This window comes from Bufo bufo, chromosome 7 (genome assembly GCF_905171765.1).
Source record: "Bufo bufo chromosome 7, aBufBuf1.1, whole genome shotgun sequence".
NCBI lineage: Eukaryota > Metazoa > Chordata > Amphibia > Anura > Bufonidae > Bufo > Bufo bufo.
Window position 1 is genome coordinate 156,136,998 of NC_053395.1, and position 22,130 is coordinate 156,159,127.

The window sequence follows — 22,130 nt, forward strand, 5'->3', positions numbered from 1 at the left end:
ATGCTATTATTTTCCCTTACAACCATGTTCTAAGGGAAAATAATAACATCTATCCAACACTGAACCCAAACCCGAACTTCAGTGAAGAAGTTCGTGTCTGGGTACCACATTCAGTTTTTTATCATGCGCGTGCAAAATGCATTGCACCTGCGCGGTAAAAACGGAACAACGCAATCAAAACCGACTGAAATTGTGTGCGCACTCTCATGGGTTTCCTGCAATGCACCCGGGACAAATCCAGGACGCCCGTGTGAAAGAGGCCTAAGGGCTGTTTCACACAAGCGTGTCCAATGCGGGAATCAAACTCCATGTGTGAGCGTGATCCTCTGTTCTAGACTTGCGGGAGCACATGGTCCAGAACGGAGGATCACGCTCATGCACGGAGCGCGATTCCTGCAATGGACTCGCTTGTGTGAAACAGCCATAGCTCAGTGGCTATGCTACATTTTAATTACAAGCGATTACAAAAGTATTCAGATCCAGGTGCTGGTTTGAAAAAGGTAGCATATTTCTCATACGACAGCCTCTTTTAAGGGCGGATTATTTTTGTTTTCTGTTGTGGTATAGGAACAGAAAATAATGGCAGCGCTGGATCCAGTGCATGGGGGACACTAACCGTGGCCGTTGGACCCACCTGCCTGTTAGGATAGGGGAGAAGTGTCTGATCAGCAGGAGTCCAGATGCTGGGGCCACCGCTCAAGAAGGTGTGCTCTGAATGCATCCGACCGCCCCATGCCTTAAAGCGGCTCTTCACCTATATAATGTTCAATGCATGCCATGGTACAGGGCAATTATCAGATATGGTCCTAACAAGCTGATGCCCATCTGACCTCATATATTCTGTAGGAAGAACCCCGAATATGAGAACCATTGTCAGTGCATTGGACTGTCCTAAGGAGATAATCGGCACAACGTGCGAGCATTGCCCTGCAGGTTATTAGCAGATATCTCGTAACGATGCATTGCCTTCTAATATGGACACAGACAGAGGCCGATTGCTTTATTCTGTTACCAAAGATGCAAAATAGTGACATTTCTACCTTTTTATTAAGATTGTGGAACTCCTTAAGGAGGTTGTCTCACCTTCCATTATGAGCGCCGTCGTGGATCTATAGCCCTGAAAATACTGCGCAGTCAGGGGGAGGCGATTATTACACTGTACAAAAATATAAACGCGACACTTTCGGTTTTGCTCCCATTTTGCATGAGCTGAACGCAAAGATCTGAAACATTTTCTACATACACAGAAGACCCATTACTCTCAAATATTGTTCACAAATCTGTCTAAAGCCTCATGCACACGACCGTGGAACTACGTGCCGCTGCTGCTGTACAGTAAATACACTCATATAGATAATACGAGTGTATTACTGTACAGCAGCGGGCGCGCGGCGTCATAGCAACCAATGACGCCGTGCGCTCCTGCACTCAGCAGGAATCCAGGCCGGTATCTCACGGTCCGTGTTCCACGGTCGTGTGCATGAGGCTTAAATCTGTGTTAGTGAGCACTTTGCAGAGATAGTCCATCCCATTAGACAGTATGAATATTGCACAGATGTGCCTTAGATGCTCCAACTAAGGCCCCCTTCACTTGGGCGTCGCGGGTGAGGGCCGGATGCGTTCAGGGTGCATTGTGGGAAACCCGCGCGAGTAGACACGCAATTGCAGTCAGTTTTGTCTGTGTTCTGATGTTCAGTTTTGCACGTGCGTGAGAAAAAACTGAATGTGGTACCCAGACCCAAACCCGGACTTCTTCACTGAAGTTCGGGTTTGGGTTTGGTGTTCTGTAGATTTTATTATTTTCCCTTATAACATGACGTCATAAAGGAAAATAATAGCATTCTGTATTAAAGAATGCTAAGTATAATGTCAATTTAGGGTTAAAAAATACTAAAAACATAACTCGCCTCATCCACTTGATCGCGCAGCCGGCTACGTCTTCTTTCAGGACCTGCAAAAGGACCTTTGATGATGTAATCGCGCTCACCACGTGGTGACGTCAGCGCAGGTCCTGCTGAATGAAGATAGAAGGATCTTCTATCTTCATTCAGAAGGACCTGCGCTGACGTTACCGCGCTCACCAGGTGGTGAGTGTGATTACATCATCAAAGGTCCTTTTGCAGGTTCTGAAAGATGATGATGATGCCGGCTGCGCAATCAAGTGGATGAGGCGAGTTAATTTTTTAACCCCTCAAGCAACATTTTACTTATTATTATTTCCCCTTATAACAATGTTACGTGAAAGTGATGCGTGAAAATCACCGCTCATCTGAACAGCCCCATTAAAGTGAATGGGTCCGGATTCAGTGCGGGTGCAATGCGTTCACCTCACACGGAAAACTCGCCCGTGTGAAAGGGGCCTAAGGCTTTGTTCACATCACCGTTCAGGCTTTCCGTTCTCCCGTTTAGGGGCAGGAAAACAGAAAGGACGGATTTGGCACGTAACTGAGCCGAACTGAATGCACAGGCCCCATAGACTATAATGGGGTCCGTTAGTGGAGACAAAAGTTGTGCATGCAGGACTTTTGTCTCCACTTCAAAAATCTTCCTCTGAGCGGAAACCTAACGGACCCCATTATAGTCTATGGGGCCCGTGGACTCTGTTCGGCTCAGTTATGTGCCGAATCTGTCCTTTCCGTTTTCCTGCCCAGAAAGGCTGAATGGTGATGTGAACGAAGCCTAAGCATCGCACAAATGCGCATCCTTAGGCTGAATTCACACGTCCATGGAACACGGCAGGAGCGCACTAGGCAGGATGCCAGTCCGGTATCTCACGGACCGTGTTCCACGGACGTGTGAATTTTCCCATTACATTATACACTGCTCGTTTCCATGGTTACAACCACCCTGCAATTCATCAGTGGTGGCAGTGCTTGCATACTAGAAAAAAAGAAGAAGAAAAAAAAAGCACTAGTCTATGTGAACTCCCACGCTCCTGGTCACCAGAGAGGCCGACAATTTTTCCTATAGTCTACAAGCACAACCACCGCTGATGGATTGCAGGGTGGTCGTAACCATGAAAACGAGAACTGTATATTGTGATGGAAAAGTAAATCCAGCCAGCAAAGGAAGCAATATGGACAATCACAATACATTAGTAAGTGGCTTGTATTTATCATGTACTTTCTCTAAATGATAAATGCCACTTACTTAAGGGAGACAACCCCCTTAAGGGCTGTTAAGGTACTTTCAATGGAGCTGAGGAGAGGGGCCGGAATGAAAGAGGCCGCGTATGCGTGAATATGCGCGCTTCCATGCACCAGGCCAGCACAGCCAAAGGAAAGAAGACTGAGGCCGCGCAAGCGCATCCACCGCTGCGGTTGTAAACACAGCTCAAGAAAAATAGCGAGAGAAGGAGATGAAAATGATAATTACATGCATAGGGTAAGTTTGTCATTCTGCTCAAAGGAACACAATGAATGCCACTTTACGAGATAGGACAACCCCTTTAAGGATGGGTTTTGTGGCCGTTTTTTTTTTTTTTTTTTTAGCCAAAGCCAGAAGTGGATCCAGCAGGACGGACAGGTATAATTCTTTCTTTGATATTTGTCATTCATTGCCAACCCCCTTTTGGCTCAAAAAAACTATGTGTGAGCTCACCCTGAAAGTGTTTTATAGACGGTTACGGCCAGCTTCTCCCTGGTTGGCCTTGGTATGTGACACAGTCCATGACTGCATCTTACTGATCGCATATTTCTGAAAAAGGTCTGAACAGAGCTAAAATGATGACGTAAGGTCGAACGCCAACGCTTCTGGTAGGCGTATTTGTTCATGGTTTCTTTTAGGGTCTATTCACATGTCCGTAGTGTATTGCGGATCTGCAATACACCCGGCCGGCACCCCCTATAGAACTGCCTATTCTTGTCTGCTATTGCGGACAAGAATAGAGCATGTTCTGTTTTTTTCCAGAGCCGCGGACCGGAGGTTCCTGGGCAGCGCTCCGGAAATGCGGATGCGGACAGCACACATCCATTCCTGCCCCATAGAGAATGAATGGGTCCGCACCTATTCCGGATAATTGCGGAACGGGCGCGGACACATTCTACGGACGTCCGAATGGAGCCTTATACTGTTGCCATCTAAATTGATTTTTCATATTCCAATTTTAATTTTTAAAATGTATTAAATAAAACAGATACGTTATTACAAGAATTTTATTGACCTACAAAACAGTTGAGGTAAAAACAAAACAGATTTCGATATTCAAAGTCCCACTTAAAAACAAGTGTCACCGTTTTCTCTTCTTCGCTGCAGTCAACACGGATTGAAAAATAGACTTCTTATATACTGGCAACGTACGCATAAATCATCTGAAAATGAAAATAAAATCTGCACCAAGGAAGAGGAGTACAGACACAGATCTGTAATTCACCTGGAAAGAATTGTAGCCATGTAACCTGCAGCACTTGAAAGGCTTTCTCAGCAGATTTGTACCTATGACACTGGCTGACCTGTTACACATGCACTTGGCAGCTGAAGGCATCTGTGTTGGTCCCATGTTCATATGTGTCCGCATTGCTGAGAAAAATTATGTTTTAATATATGCAAATGAGTCTCTAGGAGCAATGGGGGCGTTACCATTACACCTATTGGTTCTGCTCACTCGGCAACTGCTGCACCCTCTACACTTTGATTGACAAGACCAGGGGTTATGATGGTTTAACTGCCTGGCCCTAACAATCAAGGTGGAGAAGGCAAAGCAATTGCAGAGAAAGAAGAGCCTTTAGGTGTAATGGTAACGCCCCCGTTGCTCCTAAAGGCTAATTTGCAAATATTAAAACATCATGTTTCTCAGTAATGCGAGCACATATGAACATGGGACCAACACAGATGTCTTCAGCTGCCAAGCGCACATGTAACAGATCAGCCAGTGTCATAGGTACAAAACTGCTGACAGATGCCCTTTAAAGGGTGAGTCCGAGATCATTTCGAAGACATCTCAGACAAGCCCTCCAATTGCCTTAGGGCTCCTACACATGAACGTGTCCGTTCAGTTTTTTTTGCGGACCTTATGCGGAACCATTCATTTCAACGGGTCCGCAAAAAAATGGAAGTTACTCTGTGTGCATTCCATTTCCGTTCCACAAAAAAAAATAGAACATGTCCTATTATTGTCCGCATTATGGACAAGGATAGGGCTGTTCTATTAGGGCCCTGCGGTTCCATTCTGCAGAAAACACAGAATGCACACGGCCATCATCCGTATTTTTGTGCGGATCTGTTTTTTGCGTACCGCAAAATACATACGGTCGTGTGCTTGAGCCCTTATTCTGACGTTATACTCACCCCTTTCTCTGCGGCGCTGGTCCGGTCCTCCTGCCATTAGTTGTTTACAAACTGCAGCGGTGATATGAAGGTATACGACGTGGCCTCTGTAGTAGATCTCTACAGAAAGTAATTGGCTGCAGCGGTCACTTGCTAGACCAGCGCTGAAGAAAGGGGCGAGTATAACATCAATTCTTATTTTAAGGCAATTGGAGGCTTTGTCTGAGACTTTTAATGATCTCTTTAACATGGTAACTGGCACTCCTGTGATAATACTGAAGACGCCTCTAACACTACAGACGTCTAGCACAGGTTGAGGGTGGGGACAGAGATCAAGGAGACAGAATTACTTAAGTCTTATACAAAATATTATGTTCCCAAAAAAATAAAGACTTGTACATACTGAATGTGGTTTTACTAAGACGTAGAGCACCGACCTATCACATCAAGACCCTCGAGAACATATTTGTTCATTATGAGCAGCTATTCTTGTTCAGGAATTTCATTAATGTATTCTTGGCATCAGTCTTTTAAAAAAAAAATTTCAGACTTTTTTTCTCATCTCGAGTAACTATAAAATCCCTCAACAGCTGTTTGTGAAACCCGTGGTGCCAGGTCTACGCCAACTGAAGCTCTAATTACAGACGTCTCAGTGAGCTTCAGAAAGCACAAGGATCCCTTAAAACCAGAGCAAGTAACAGCTCTATAGTATCTGAAACATGGTCCAGAAGCCTCCCAAGGCCCAAAGTGTCTTAGAAGGTCAGTAGACAATTTTCCAGTGTGTGGGCTGCTCACAGTTCTTTTCATTATCTCCACAGAACCGGTTGTAGGTTGTCTTTGGGTCAAAGCCTAAAATCTCTCTCTCTTCGTGTATGCGGAACGAGAAGGTGGAAACGGAGGTACCGATGAAGTATCTGTGAAGCATGAAGTGTGTTAGTGAAATATATCTGGGCAAAAATTGTCTGGAATAACTTGTTGTACCTCCATCATTATTTCACTTGCATCTGTAATAAGGGCGCAACAATGAAGACTAAATTCCAGACACTGACTCAGGAAGGAACTGAACCTACCTTTTCAGTGAGTCTACTACTCAGGGGTAGATTATAGGGAAGGCACAAGTGTCTCCATCACTTTGGTGACCTACGTAGACTACACCACCCACCTTACATCTCTACCCGATTCTATCCATCTACATCTATATAGTAAAAAAAAAAAAAAATTGTGGGGACTACTGGGGAATTTCTGGACAACTACAGGGATTATGTCACTTGTCACATCAAAACCTTCTAAGACAAGGGTAAATTTAGGAGCCAAATTTACACACTTCTAGTAGGATGAATAAGACTTCTGTATGTTACCTTGCATGTGCACAGATCCACTGGTCTATGATTGCAACCCCTCCATCCTTGTACAGCTCCAGCTCTTCCCAGGTGGGTTCAAACCTCAACATTTCAGGGATCAACTTTCGCAGCTCTTCAAGATCTAACAAACAGATTTGAGAAAACAAGTATTACTCTATATTCTAGTAAAAGCAAACGCAATGCTACTGCACCCTGCAAACTCTAAATTTATTCTATAAAATGAATTATTTACTTTGCAAATACCGTATGTTTTGATCAAAACCATTTGTGCCAATCCATCATTTTTTCAAGTGGTCTTTATTAAAAATGTTCGGCCATTTTGGGCTAAAACTCACTTTTTTAATTGGTCTTTATTAAAAATGTTCAGCCATTTCTGAGAGGTTAAAAATCTGTCTGTTTGCAAGCCGTCACTGTGTTTTCTTTGAATCCCGTCATCTGACAGCTCATGTGTAGCTCTTATCTCTAATCTCCTGACCTTTTAAACACATATGTAAGCCATACTCCTATTGGTTTGATAAGAATTGAGCTGTAATGAGTGCTTACAAAGTCAGAAGATCAGAGCTAAACATGAGCTGTCAGCTCTTTTCCTTGGGAATAACAGGGCATCATGTTGCACTTTACTGCTATATGTAGCACATATAAAGTTTACCCCTTTGGCCCAATTCTCATGTACGGAGGTTATATACATATCTATATATGGACTCCTGGATTACACTTCCCAGTCTAACAATTTCTAATATTTTGCATGTCAGCACAAACCAACATCCAGTAGGAAGCTCAGGTGACTAGGAAATTGGAAAGGAAACGTCATCCGAGTTCTAAATTAAAGCTGACGTAAAGTGAGAAAACATTTGCCTTATGCATCATATACAATTTTCCATGATTGCAGTCATTTTCTCATGTGATGAACCCTTCTGTTTCTAAAAGGTTATTCACACCACGTTCGTCCGATACATATGCTGGACGTGTCTATGGATCCAAGGATGGATGATGTAGACAACTGCATGGCATGCGTTGGGATGTATGTTTGGCGCATAGACCAGGAGATGTTTCCTGGCGCACTGAACATAAACATTTAATGTGGTATGAATAGACCCGGAAAATAGGATGAATAATTAAAGTTGTACACGTGCCTTGTCTGTCAGCGTCTGTGGCGATAAAAACCTTCTTGAGCTTCAGTTTTTTCAAAAGGCTGTGAATTTCTTCTGCTGCTCGTCGCAGGCTGGGAACATCTTCTCTGTGGCCCCAAATGAAGTCTTTTCTTCGAAGGTGAACTCCAAGGTAAGGTCCCCCTAGTGGTTTGCTAGGCTTTTGCTACATAGGAAACATTAGATGTGAGCACTTTGCCATTCTACTACTATGACATGTAAGCCCCAAAACAAGACACAAGAAGAGGGGTAACACTATTACCTGCTCAGTCTGCCAGCATAACATACTACTTCTTCCCACCAAAGCAAAGCTCCGTTCACATATGCAGTAGGTAACCCTATAGTCTGTTCCAGAAGAAGAACAGGCTACTAGAGTTACTTTATCGGGCATAGCTGGATACTGCTGGTCACCGTCGGGTCCCCTACGGCATATGTGAACGTAGCCTAAGGCTGGGTTTACACGGAGGATTTTGTTATGGACATCCTATGGCAGAGAATGTAGTGCTGTGGGTTCTGCCATGGGTTGCCATGAGGACCCACTCTAGGTTTAGCTCCAATTAATGGAGCTAAGCTGCGAGCAGGCTCCCGCTCCGGCTATGTTAGGGATCAGTGTGGTAACCTTGGACCTGTGCATTCTTGGCGCAGTCTTGGAAACCGTATGGCAAATACCTTCAGCCACATGAACTGCAGCACTGCCTCCCATTGAAAACATGTTTGGCCCGGTTTTTGGAACCGAATCCATGCTGAAGCCCACACTTAAAATCCTCTGTGTTAACCTACCCTCAAAATGAGACACGTATTACCTTCACTCTTGTCCAGTCTTCCTGGAATATGGTTTTGTCAGCGTCATCATTAGACTGTAGAAAGTTGGTCCGGAACTCATCTCCGATTATCCTCAGATGCTTAGCAAACACCATACTGCGACGTGTCTGCGGCCAGAAATAAGAAAGATATGAGGAAATTCAGTCAATAACATTCTATTAGTAAAACATTAAAAAATTATCACCCACATGTCTGACTGGCAGCGCCACCTTATCATGGGCAAACCTCTTATAAAAACTGTGGCTAACTATGCTGCATGCTTTGGCGTCTAAATCAGTGTTTGGTCTACAAGGAATGTATTCTCAGAAAATAACACTTTAATCTGTTTGTTTTACTTTTTTTTTTTTTTATAACTATTCATATAAAAAAACTGAAATATTGCAGTTTTCAAGAAGAATCATTCCACAGTCAAGTGCCTTCTGTCACTATGCCAATAGGTTTTTAACAGTGAAGAGATGCACCACATGCCCAGTGTCTATAGACTTAATTGCTGATCTATGTCCGAAACAAACTGTGATGCTTTAAAGGGAAAGTGTCATCAGAAAATGACGTTTTTTGTTAAACAGATTTTTAAAAGAATTTTTGATTATATTTTTCTCATGTTAATATCTATATTTAAAAAAACAAACAAAAAAAAACAATCCAAAAAAACCCATAAAACCCTGCAGTTTTCCCACTGACCACTAAGCCTAATAATAGGGGCCACCCTTTGGTCTGTAAAGATAACTTTACTGCAGTTACCTGCTTATCACTACAGGCTGGATTGGAATGACACATATCACCTATATACACAGAAAACACAGGATCCACCATTCACAATAGGTGATATCACGGCTTATCGCCTCCTTCTTGACCTTTGCACAGGTCACAGAGCAGGTCTAGAAAACTCTCCCATATAAATCAATAGGGTCCCCCTCCTGACCACTGTGTCTATAGCACACGGGGCTGCCGTAAAGCAATTTCTTAAATGTTTTCTAAATGCTGTTAAGAACAGCTCAGATAAGATGGCCGCCCCCATAATCGTGTTCTGAAAATGGAATAAAGAAAATCTGCAATCAGAAAACAAAAACAGATTAGAAAAAAAAGGAGGGGTCTGGTTTTAACTGGTTGAAAAATATTTCGGTGACACATCCCCTTTAGGGTCCATTCACACGTCCGTAGGTGTTTTGCAAACACAGACACCGGCAATGTGCATTCCGCATTTCGCGGACCGCACATCGCCAGCACTATAATAAAAAATGCCTTTTCTTGTCCAAATAGGACATGTTCTATCTTTTTCGGGAACAGAATTGCGGATCCGGAAATGCAGATCCGGCCCCATTGAAAATGAAATGGTACGCAAAATCCGGAACGGATCCGGAAAAAAATTGCGGACGTGTGAATGGACCCTTAGAGGGTATATCCAGCTTTTTGTTACTCTTCCCCGCCCTCCTTTATCCAGGTCTCTTCACTGGTCTTCCAACCCTAGTCTGTAAACCTCTGGATGGACTGGGATCATGTTCGTCGCTGCAGCCACTGAACGGCCTCAGCAGTGACGTGTTCCCAAGCGGCATGCCATGGCTGGGTCACGTGCTGCCTGGTAACACATCACCGCTGAGGCCCGTCATTGGCTGCAGTGGCACATGTGACCCCATCCATTCAGAAGTTTACAGACTGGGAACGGAAAACCAGTGAAGGAACCAGGGAGATGGAATGGAGAGGCGACAATCAGATGAGTATCGCTTTTTTCCCACAGGTACAGAAAGCTGAGGTTGAAATTTAAAAATAGAAAAAAATATGCTGGACAATCCCTTTAAAGGAATTATTTCATGAAGTTTTTTTTTCCACCATGGAAAACCCTTTAACACTGGCGAAAGCTTTAAAGGGGTTGTCCGGGTTCAGAGCTGAACCAGGACATATCTCCATTTTCACCCAGGCAGCCCCCCTGACAGGAGCATCGGAGCAGTTCATGCTCCAATGCTCTCCTTTGCCCTGCGCTACATCGCGCTGGGCAAAGGCATTTTTTGGAGATCCGGTGACGTACCGGGGCTCTCCATGGGGCTGCCAGGAAGCCTGGTGACGTCACCGGCACTGATGGGTGGGATTTAGCGCTGCCCTAGCCAGTAAAACGGCTAGGGCAGCGCTAAAGCCCGCCCATCAGAGCCGATGACATCTCTGAACACACTGCCAGGCGGAAGTTTCCACCCGGCAGTGTGTTATTGAAAACAAAAGAGCTGGTGCCCTGCGCGATTTAGCGCGGGGCAAGGGAGCGCATCGGAGAATGAGATGCTCTGATGCTAGCCTCAGGGGGGCAGCCTGGGTGAAAATAAGGGTATGTCCGGGTTCAGCTCTGAACCCGTACAACCCCTTTAACCTGACATACATTTCCCCTGGAGGTGTCTGCCATTCATTTTTGGTCCTTAGATTCATATGGATATACTGTACAAGGCTGTGGTGAGACAGCATTGTTAAAGGGGTTTTCCGAGATTTTTATACTGATGACCTATCCTCGGGATAGGTAATCATTATCTGATTGTGGGTGTCCGACACCCAAGACCCCCGCCGATCAGTTGTTTGAGAAGGCAGCGGCGCTTCTGTAGGCTTTTCCTAGGCTGAGTAACGATACATTCATTGGTCACGTAGCTTAGGAGCAGCTCAACCCCATAGAAGTGAGCAGGGCTAAGCGCGACACCAAGTACAGCCGCTCTACAATGTACAGAACTGTGCTTGGTAAGCTTGGAGAAGTCAGCAGTGTCCTCTCAAACAGCTGATCATCAGGGTCCCGGGTGTCAGACCCCCACCAATCAGATACTGATGACTCTAGAGGATAGGCCATCAGTAAAAAAAAAAATCTTGGAAAACCCTTCTAAGTGGGTTGTCCTTCAAAGTCTCTTTTCCATACATTCTCCGGACTAACTGAAGACATGGCACAAGGGCATAAAACTGGCAGCACCTATAATACATAAAAATATGTACACACATATAAATATTGCCTCACTACACGGATATCCAGGTTGAATGGCATTGGTTCATACACACATTCCAATAATCTCTTCCTGAATAGTGGTCATGTAGAAGGTTTTCAGCTCTGTCTAACATTATGGACCTAGCAAAGAGAAGACAAGCTGTTAGCATGGCCGCCGGGACATCCGATCGGGCTCTGTATGAAGGAGGACCTGTCAGCTCACCTTGCAGTGGTGTTCTTCTGTAGTACTGGAGCCATGATGGAAGCCGACCCTTGTACTGAAAGGCAGCTGACGTTTAGACCTCTGGTCTCTTCATAACCCCAGAACCACCCTCTGCAAATAAAGAGACCACCATGAGTAGCATCCTTGGAAGCAATGTTGTACATTATATCGTCCCGCCTTAGCATGCCATTTTATAAATGATAAAAAATGTATTTATTTTATGCACTTATTTAGCGCTACTATATTCCGCAGCGCTTTACAGACATTAACATCCAACTGTCCCCAATGGGGCTCACAATCTAAGGTCCCCATCAGTATGTCTGTGGAGTGTGGGAGGAAACCGGAGGAAAGCCACCAAACACAGGGAGAACATACAAACTACATGCAGATATGAAGCACACTTACCATTTACATACTGTTAAAAAATGATCCAGTGACAACTACTCATACAGTATGGCGCCACCTGGTGTTTAAAGAGTATAGCAACGTGCATGTCCGTGTACTGAGCGGAGTGCTGCTGGTCACTCTCCCTGCGGCTAGCTCTTTCCATAATTATCCACTGCAAAGCAGATAAATTAAATACCTTTCGTTCCTGTATTTCCTGCAGAGGAGCGAATACAAATGTCTCTCATTCCTGCAGAAAGCCATTTCTATTGAACAGAGGGTCACTATGCAGAGACCTGGATGTGGGGAGAGTAACTGAGCATGTCTGTCCACCACTATTTGTACATTCATGAATCCCACAAGGGAATTTATGAATCCAATTGATGGAAAACAGATATGTGATAAAAGACTACATCAACTGTAGAACTACAGGTGTAGTATATGCCATTCAATGTAGCTGTATATCGGCAAAACGATCCAAGAGCTGAGGAGACGTATATCTAAACATCTTAGGGTACTTTCACACGAGCGTTTTTGTTTTCCGGTATTGAGTTCCATCACAGGAGCTCAATACCGGAAAAAAACTGATACGTTTTATCCTAATGCATCCTGAACTGAATGCTCTCCATTCAGGATGCATCAGTTCAGTCCCTCTTACGTTTTTTGGACGGAGAAAATACCGCAGCAAGCGGCAGTTTTTTTTCTCTGGCCAAAAATACTGAACACTTGCCGGAATGCCGGATCCTGCATTAATTTACATTGAAGTGTATTAGTGTCGGATCCGGCATTAAGTGTATCGGCAAAACGGATCCGGCTTTCCGGTCTGCGCATGTGCAGACCTTTAAAAATGTAAAACAAAATAAAAAATTTATACCGGATCCATTTTTCCAGATGACACCGGAGAGACAGATCCGGTATTTCAATGCATTTGTCAGACGGATCTGCATCCGGGTCCGTCTGACAAATGCCATCAGTTTGCCGACGGAACTGCCTGCCGGAATCCTCTGCCACAAGTGTGAAAGTACCCTAAGTAGTATCAATACAAAAGAAGATACACCTCTCTCCAGACATGTAAGGAATCATCACAAAGGGAATCCCTCCATTTTGAAAATATGGGGAATACAGAAAATGAAAACTGGTCCGAGACAGGGAGATATTGATAGGAAATTGCAATTGGATTTACCGGTTGAAATCAATCCTTATCACCATTGGGACTCAATGGAGGTTTCACGTACTCATCTTTTTTATAAGTGGTCATTATAAATTCAAACTGACACCAAAAATATAAAAATATAAATATCTGGTCAAAGAGAAACTAAGTGAGTGAGAGATATACTACCGGAGATATCTGATGGAATTGATATATACGGTAATACATCTATGTATACATAAGTTACCCCATAAAATAAAAAACTAAAATTAAACTAAAATAAATAAAACGAAAACAGATAATATTCTGATTAATAAAAGGAAGGAACATGTGAAAAGATATATTAGATGGAATATATTGTTTGGGGTTTTTTACTTTTAATCTGTAACTTTTGTACATATTTACATGAAGTGATGTCATTAATAGTGAGGAGCGGCAGGGGGTCATATTCGAATATTCGTTAGGAGTAGTGTTGATTGAGAATTTTTGTAATGCAAATTTTCGTAATGAGAATCAATGAGATCGTGAAAACTCAGTTCCGATGGTATATTCCAGGGGTCAGCAACCTCCGGCACTCCAGCTGTTGCGAAACTACAATTCCCAGCATGCTCCATTCATCTCATATGTACAGCGCTATGGAATGAATGGCGCTTTAATAATAAATAATAATAATAATAATTTCTGTGAGAGTTCTGAGAAGAGCAGAGGAAGTATGCATGCTGGGAGTTGTAGTTTTACAACATCTGGAGTGCCGGAGGTTGCCTACCCCTGGTATATTCTAACCCCCAGGCGTTCCCATGGTGACAGGGAGGAGTATGCCAAAGTGGAACAACTGTACAGATTAAAAGTTCGTAATATTCAAAAACAAGAATATATAGCAATATAGCTGTAACGAAACGCCTAGCACCCCGACCGGGTACCTCCGTTGATAGAGGCTCCTAGTGCTTCCAGAGGACTCCAAGCACTCCACTTGACACCGTCAGCACTGCAGACCCCACGAACCGCCGAAGCTTGGTGGAGGTCTCGCCGTCTCCTCCCCACCCTGGACCTATGCCAAGGCTCCAGGCTCCAGTGGGTGAACCTCTCCTAAATGCAGAGACAGGAACCAGGAACAAGCTCTTACAAGAGCTTATACTCAGGGGAGTATTATGATATAGCAATCCCCAAGAGTGTAGTTATCCCATCCCCCAAACATGAGCCAAGACTTCATAAAGGGGCAAAGCAGGAACTCTTTAATGGGTTATTTTTCAGCCTTTTATGCAGGTCTCCTAGCAAGGGACACTCCCCCTGGGGCCCTTGTAAAAGACTGTGACAGTTTATATTTTAGCCAATCACATGCATTTACAGTATTGAAACCCTCCCAGCAATTATACACAAAATCCCCTTCCCTCTGTCTGTAACGCAATCAACAAAATACAATGAGCATTGTCTGAGACGCAATTAACTAACACACTGGCATTGTCTGAAACGCAATCCACAAAATACAATTACCAAACGTAATGGGCTAACTTAATCACTACCAGACAGAAAACACACATTTTTCCCAACACACAGAAAACACCTCAATACCCCACACATCCCCATAATGTATACATCCATGGATAGCTCTGATCTGGGTGAACAACATATCCAAAAATCACCCAGATCAGAGCAGGGGTTCCCGAATTCCATGGAAGTCACATTTGGCCGGCCGCAAGCATGGCTTTCCTGCCCAAAACAGTTCCACAGATTTAAGCTGTGCGGCCGGTCTGTCTTCTCCTTCAAAGTTAGTATGAGCCATAATCCTGGGGCAGGAGGCTGGCAAACAGCCCCCTCCAAAACACTGTGGCGAGGTTGGTTTCGCCACACATCTCCCCCTCCCAGAGAAGACTAACCAGATACCTGACCTCACGCCGGTCAGTACCTGAGTTAGTCTGGCAGTCCACCCACAACCCAATACTGGACCTGTTGAATTTTGGGGCCCGATTCTGTTCTGTATGTCCCCAGCTGTTGAGTGGGCATCTGCTACTCCTTGCTTCCTTGTGGTTCTCTAGCTTGGAGCTGTAGGTACTTGGTGGGCAGAGGCCGACTGCGCTCTGCCCAGATGCCAGCTCTTCCGCTGGGGTAGCCAGTGGGGAGTCAGCCTCTGGACAAGAGGATAGGGGAGGGCAGAGGCCGACTGCGCTCTGCCCAGATGCCAGCTCTTCCGCTGGGGTAGCCTGTGGGAAGACCGGCTCTGGAGAAGAGGATAGGGGAGGGCAGAGGCCGACTGCGCTCTGCCCAGATGCCAGCTCTTCCACTGGGATGAAGTCAGGGAATCCTGCCCCCAGGATCTTGTTGCGGATCAGCTGTGGAGAGGAGGGATCGTTTACCTCCTCCTCCTGGCATTCCTGCAGGGTTGGTGGGGGATCCGTACCGGCCGTCCAGCATCCCGGTAGGCCTGGTGCAGAGACTGCGGTCCCATCTGCACCATCGGAGTTAGGGGTGCTGTCCCCCTGTGGTTGGGGAGAGAGACCGGTTGTCTCCTCTCCCTTCAAAGTACACTGCCGCTGGGGAGTCAGACCGACTGTCTCCACTACCCGTGATGCTGGTTGTTGCAGGGGTGAGGGACCGACCATCTCCTCCCCCTGGACTCCCAGTGGCAGTTGGGGATCTGGGCTGCCTCCCCAGCCACCCTGTTGGGCCGGTGGAGTGACTACGGTCCCATCTCCACCTGCCGACTGGGGTTCCTACCAGTACCAGTCTATGAAGTCCCCTACCTCCACAGTTGGTGAGGAAGTAGGGGATACCTCAGCTGTGACTTGCCAGGGGTAGGGCTGTAGGTCTGGGCCTGGTATCCAACTGTCTTGTATCTTGCGCTGGGCTTGAATGGTGCGAAACAACTGTTGATAATCTTGCTCCAGCTCCCACTCCCTTTGGACCAGAAAGGTCAGATCTGCCCTCACCCCACTAGTTGTAGGCCAATTGTGCAAGTCCCCCCTGTAGTCAGTAATGTCCCAAAATCTAGATTCTTCTGTGCTCCCAAAGTCAATGTCTTCAAAAGACTCCCACAATAACCCAGGGCAATTATATTCCTCACCTTCGGGCTTGGAGTACTCCTCCATCCATGGAGACTGTCGTACTGTGTCCCACCATAGTGCTTGGTAAGCGTCATCCAGCCAGGTTTCCTGCCATAGCAGTGTCTCAAGCTCTGACACCCACTCCGTCAATGGTTGCTCTCCCAGTAAAGGTAGTCGCAGCGCCAATCGCATTCATAATCTCTGCTCCTCACTGGGAAGACTCTCACCCCTCCGACGCTGCACGTCCTCCAGGGCCTGGTGCCATACGCCTTTCTGCTCGGCATCCCTGTAATCCGGGTGATCTTCCTCATGGAATGCTGTGCAGGAACCAACGGCATCCATATTGCTGTAGCCAGGGGTGCTGTATGGATACTAGTGTTGCCCTCAATTTTGTAAATCCACGAACGGTGTCTCTGAGCTGCTTCTCCTCACACTAGGACGCCATCCCACTGCTTGCCACCAATGTAACGAAACGCCTAGCACCCCGATCGGGTATCTCCGTTGATAGGCGCTCCTAGTGCTTCCAGAGGACTCCAAGCACTCCACTTGACACCGTCAGCACTGCAGACCCCACGAACCGCCGAAGCTTGGTGGAGGTCTCGCCGTCTCCTCCCCACCCTGGACCTATGCCAAGGCTCCAGGCTCCAGTGGGTGAACCTCTCCTAAATGCAGAGACAGGAACCAGGAACAAGCTCTTACAAGAGCTTATACTCAGGGGAGTATTATGATATAGCAATCCCCAAGAGTGTAGTTATCCCATCCCCCAAACATGAGCCAAGACTTCATAAAGGGGCAAAGCAGGAACTCTTTAATGGGTTATTTTTCAGCCTTTTATGCAGGTCTCCTAGCAAGGGACACTCCCCCTGGGGCCCTTGTAAAAGACTGTGACAGTTTATATTTTAGCCAATCACATGCATTTACAGTATTGAAATCCTCCCAGCAATTGTACACAAAATCCCCTTCCCTCTGTCTGTAACGCAATCAACAAAATACAATGAGCATTGTCTGAGACGCAATTAACTAACACCCTGGCATTGTCTGAAACGCAATCCACAAAATACAATTACCAAACGTAATGGGCTAACTTAATCACTACCAGACAGAAAACACACATTTTTCCCAACACACAGAAAACACCTCAATACCCCACACATCCCCATAATGTATACATCCATGGATAGCTCTGATCTGGGTGAACAACATATCCAAATATCACCCAGATCCGAGCAGGGGTTCCCGAATTCCATGGAAGTCACTTTGGCCGGCCGCAAGCATGGCTTTCCTGCCCAAAACAGTTCCACAGATTTAAGCTGTGCGGCCGGTCTGTCTTCTCCTTCAAAGTTAGTATGGGCCATAATCCTGGGGCAGGAGGCTGGCAAACAGCCCCCTCCAAAACACCGTGGCGAGGTTGGTTTCGCCACAATAGCGAATTATAATATTACAAAAATTCGTAATCAACACTACTCCTAAAGTTAAAGATATTGCAGCCGTCTCATTTGCCCACAAGCTAGAAGCAGGGAGGGATCATGGGTACTGATTAAAAAAAAAATCTTGAATATTCGAAATTACGAATATATATCACTATAGTCTAAATATTCACAAATTCTTGAAGTGCCGATATTCGTGATAAAAATTCGCAATTCGAATATTCGTGATCAACACTAAGATATCAAGTGATGTTAGAAGTAATACATTTAAATTACTAGCTTAAAAAGAAGAAGAATGAATCAATAAAATACCGGTAAATGCTCAACTAATTAATGTATTCAAGGAGTACATTATAATAATGAACACACAATATTGAGAAAATTCATAATATTTATTCCACGTCAGGTATATCATGATTTCTAATTATTAATTTACTCTTCTTATATTATCATGTACAGTACGAGTCTATTAGCCATGTGAGCATAAATGCAAATCAATAATGGTCAACTATGATCATGGTTACAGTATACAATCTACAATCATGATTATGATACATTATCTACTATGAGTTATAATGGCATAATGACTATGGTAAATTAATTTATAAAATTTGAGATCAAGCATAATCATGAATAATTTTAAATAATGAGGTGGATAATCAGGATTCTAATAATGATATGTTAATGAGCAAAATAAAGCAACAGCGGAGACGAGAACTATATACACATAAATCTGTAGCTGTCAGTATCCTTTGATTCAATGCTTGGAGCGGAGGAAAGTAGCAAAGTCCCGCGACATGCGCAGTATCAGCTGAACAGAGCAGAAACATTTGCAAGTCGGCGCGCATGCGCGAAACCCCGTTTGAGACGAGGCGGCCGTTCTGATGTGAATAGGAGCGGGTAAATGAATGACGTATTGGGGAGGGTTAACCCATTATTGGCAACCTTATACCCCGCTCAGCCTGCCATGAATGAGTGAGCCTCATATATTGGATCCCTGTATTCTGACATCACTTACCAATGTAATATAAGGTGGTCCCGGCCCCCACAAACATATCTGCCGATCCCCTAAAGACGCCGGTTTTCCGGTGAAACATGTCGGGAGGCAGCAAACGTGTTTGTGTGTTTTAAGCACAGGAGTTAGGCCTCTTTCACACTTGCGTTAAAGTTTTCCGGTATTGAGTTCCGTCCTCGGGGCTCAATACCGGAAAAGAACTGATCAGTTTTATCCTAATGCATTCTGAATGGAGAGCAATCCGTTCAGGATGCATCAGTTCAGTCCCTCTTACGTTTTTTGGACGGAGAAAATACCGCAACATGCTGCAGTTTTCTCTACGGCCAAAAATACTGATCACTTGCCGGAATTTCACACTGAAGTGTATTAGTGCCGGCTTTAAGTGCAAAACGGATCCGGATTTCTGGTCTTCAAATGCGCAGACCTTTAAAAATGCAAAAAATATATATATTTATACCGGATCCATTTTTCCAGATGACACCAGAGAGACGGATCAGTCTCACAAATGCATCCGTTTGCGTCCGGATTGCCGGGTCCGGCAGGCAGTTCCGGTGACGGAACTGCCTGCCGGAATCCTCTGCCGCAAGTGTGAAAGTACCCTCAGGTACAGACAGTCTGTATCAAGATTTAAGCATACAGAGAAAGAGTAGGAAACAAGAGACTAAGGCCTCATGCACACGACCGTTGTTGTGTTACATGTCCGTTGTTCCGTTTTTCGTGATTTTCTGCAGACCCATTAACTTTCAATGGGTCCGTTGAAAACTTGGCTAATGCACCGTTTGTCATCCACGTCCGTGATTCCAGTCCGTCTAAAAAATATAACCTGTCCTATTTTTTTCACGGAAACGGTTCGCGGACCCATTCAAGTCAATGGGACCGTGAAAAAACGCGGAGGCACACAAGATTGTCATCCGCGTCCGTTTTTTCCTATCATTTGCAAACTTGACTTAGACTTTTATGTTACTTTCCTTCATGTCTGGTGATCCTCCAAAAATAAAGGAAGACACACAGAAACAAAAACGGATCACGGAAGAACGGAACCCCATTTTGCGGAACGAAACACAACAACGGTCGTGTGCATGAGGCCTAACTGGCTACAATATTTCACATCTACTTGTAGTGAGAAACAACAAGCAGCTGAATTAACCTCTCAGTTACTAGTTGAAATATGGGGCACACGTCTTCCACCTGCCGAGATTTTTAAATAGTCTCACTTTATGCGTTTTAGTTCATTTTAAAAGCAATCTGTAAATAAAAGTTATGTATTAGTAACTAAGGCACGTGTAATTAGACGTTCTAAAGTCAAATGACTAGCAATGTTATAAATGTCACACACAGTGCCTATTGGTCCTCTAGTTTGTAACCGTCTGTCCACCAGCACACAGTTCGGTAGATAGACGTGCATGTGGCTGTACACTTTGAACACCAGGTGGAGCCATACCATGTAAGGAAATGTCATGACTCTTCACTGGATCATTGTTATCAGCAGGAAAATGGCAAATACGCGATATTTCTTCTAATGTATAAAATGGGCATGATTTGTGATGCTGGAACTGCCCCTTTAGGTATGTACAACAGGACCATCGTACACGTACGAAGAATCTGTGTAATATAATCATATTTTCATTGTGCATATTGGAACACTACTGGAAATCATCAATGGTTGAAAGAGGACCTGTCACTTCTACTCATATGTCTGTTTAGTAACTACTTGCACCTTTTCATATAACTATATTGTGCCGTTCCTCTATTATTCCTTCTAGAAGTGTATGAATAAATTGATAGCAGCCTGCAATATCCATCTGGGGATGTGTCCCTGCACAGTCCAACACTATCCACTTAGTACTACCAGTGAAACACCCCTCTACCACAACTGGTAACACTAACATGGACCTTTATTGCAGACTGCTGGCAATTCTTTCATACACTTCTAGCAGGAATAATTGAGGAATGGCACAACATTATGTTGTATGAAATATTGCTCTGGATTTGTTATTACGTGGGGAATGCAAGTAGTGTCTAAAACCAACATGACAGGAGAGGTGACCTGTGCGGCCAGTGTTAAAGGGGCTTCCTATCTCATAGACAATATGCCATCACCTTATGATCCAATGTGCGGGACCCCCACCACTCCTGAAAATGAAGAGTTGGTAGGGCTGGTGTAAAGCTGTGCCCACTGTGCACAGTGGTGTTCCTAGACATTCATCTATGCAGGGAACCGCAACCAGCTCCACCACCTTACATGGGGCCACGTGCCGGCTCCCTGCACAGCCTGGTAAGAACAGTGAAGGGGACACAGCGCTTCTCCAAAGCTACCCCCATGTAAAGCATATCCCGGGCAGTAGTGCTGTGTATAAGCCCAGTCCTGGTACATGGGGCATGCACAGAACCTCAGTACACACCACTGGGGCTGGTAACATTTACCATTAAGGGAGCATTCAGACAACCACGTGTTTTGTAGTCTGCAACTTGCGGATCCGCAAAACATGGATAACGGCCCGTGTGCGTTCAGCAATTTGCGGACCGCAAATGGACGGCACTATGATAGAAATGCCTATTCTTGCCTGCAATTATGGACAAGAATAGGACATGCTCTATTTTTTTTGTGGGGTGAGGGAACTGAACTACACCGTGTGCTGTCCGCATCTTTTGCGGCCCCATTGAAATGAATGGGTGCGGACCCGTTCCGCAAAATTGAGGAACGGATACGGACTCCTTCATACAGTCCTAAGAGTGATGGCAATATTCTAATGACTGGTTTTATCATTGGCATGTGTCTGGTATACAATATATTGTCCACTGATGACGCACCTGTAGTATCCATGCTTGTCCTCCGAGTACATCAGCTGATCTATACAGGGTCTCTCGTCCACCTTCTCCTCCCAGGTGCCTTCCTTCCAGCCCTCGGCATAACCTTGCAGAACATAAACCTGCTCAATAAAGGGTCCTCCCGATTCTAAAAATGAAGATTAAAAGATGTTAAACAGGATTTCTCAGAGAACGACAACGTTTAGTTTACAAGTTTATGCAGCGTAAAACTAAAGGGAGACTCCGGACGAGAACTGAAAACGTCGCTTCCGTCCAGAGTTAGGTTTCAAGTGTTTCATTATGGTTTCATCAATTTCATTTTTGTCTGCTTTGTTCTGAAATTTAACTAGGGGGCAGCCATAATGGAGATACACAATTCCTTCCTGCAGTGTCTGCATAGAGATTGCAGCAGGATGTGGTCGCTTTACGGCAGCTGCAGTGAAAGGGAGAGTTAAAGGGGTTCTCCAGACTACAGCTATCGATTCAGCCATCCCTAGGGTAGGTCATCAGTGTAAGGTCTATGGGGTGCCGGGTGTGGGATCAGC

General features: G+C 44.9%; 1 protein-coding gene across 1 annotated transcript in view; it reads right to left on the minus strand.

The window, feature by feature from the left end:
- POFUT2 (protein O-fucosyltransferase 2) overlaps positions 1-22,130 on the minus strand; it is a 38,306-nt gene that overhangs the window by 11,781 nt on the left and 4,395 nt on the right. The window contains exons 3-9 of the mRNA XM_040440973.1: positions 21,589-21,733; positions 11,764-11,874; positions 11,615-11,681; positions 8,578-8,703; positions 7,760-7,940; positions 6,624-6,747; positions 4,946-6,179 (exon numbers count right to left, since the gene is read on the minus strand). Of these exons, the coding sequence (XP_040296907.1) occupies positions 6,026-6,179; positions 6,624-6,747; positions 7,760-7,940; positions 8,578-8,703; positions 11,615-11,681; positions 11,764-11,874; positions 21,589-21,733 (908 nt within the window). The 3' untranslated portion in view covers positions 4,946-6,025. The remainder of the gene's footprint in view (positions 1-4,945; positions 6,180-6,623; positions 6,748-7,759; positions 7,941-8,577; positions 8,704-11,614; positions 11,682-11,763; positions 11,875-21,588; positions 21,734-22,130) is intronic.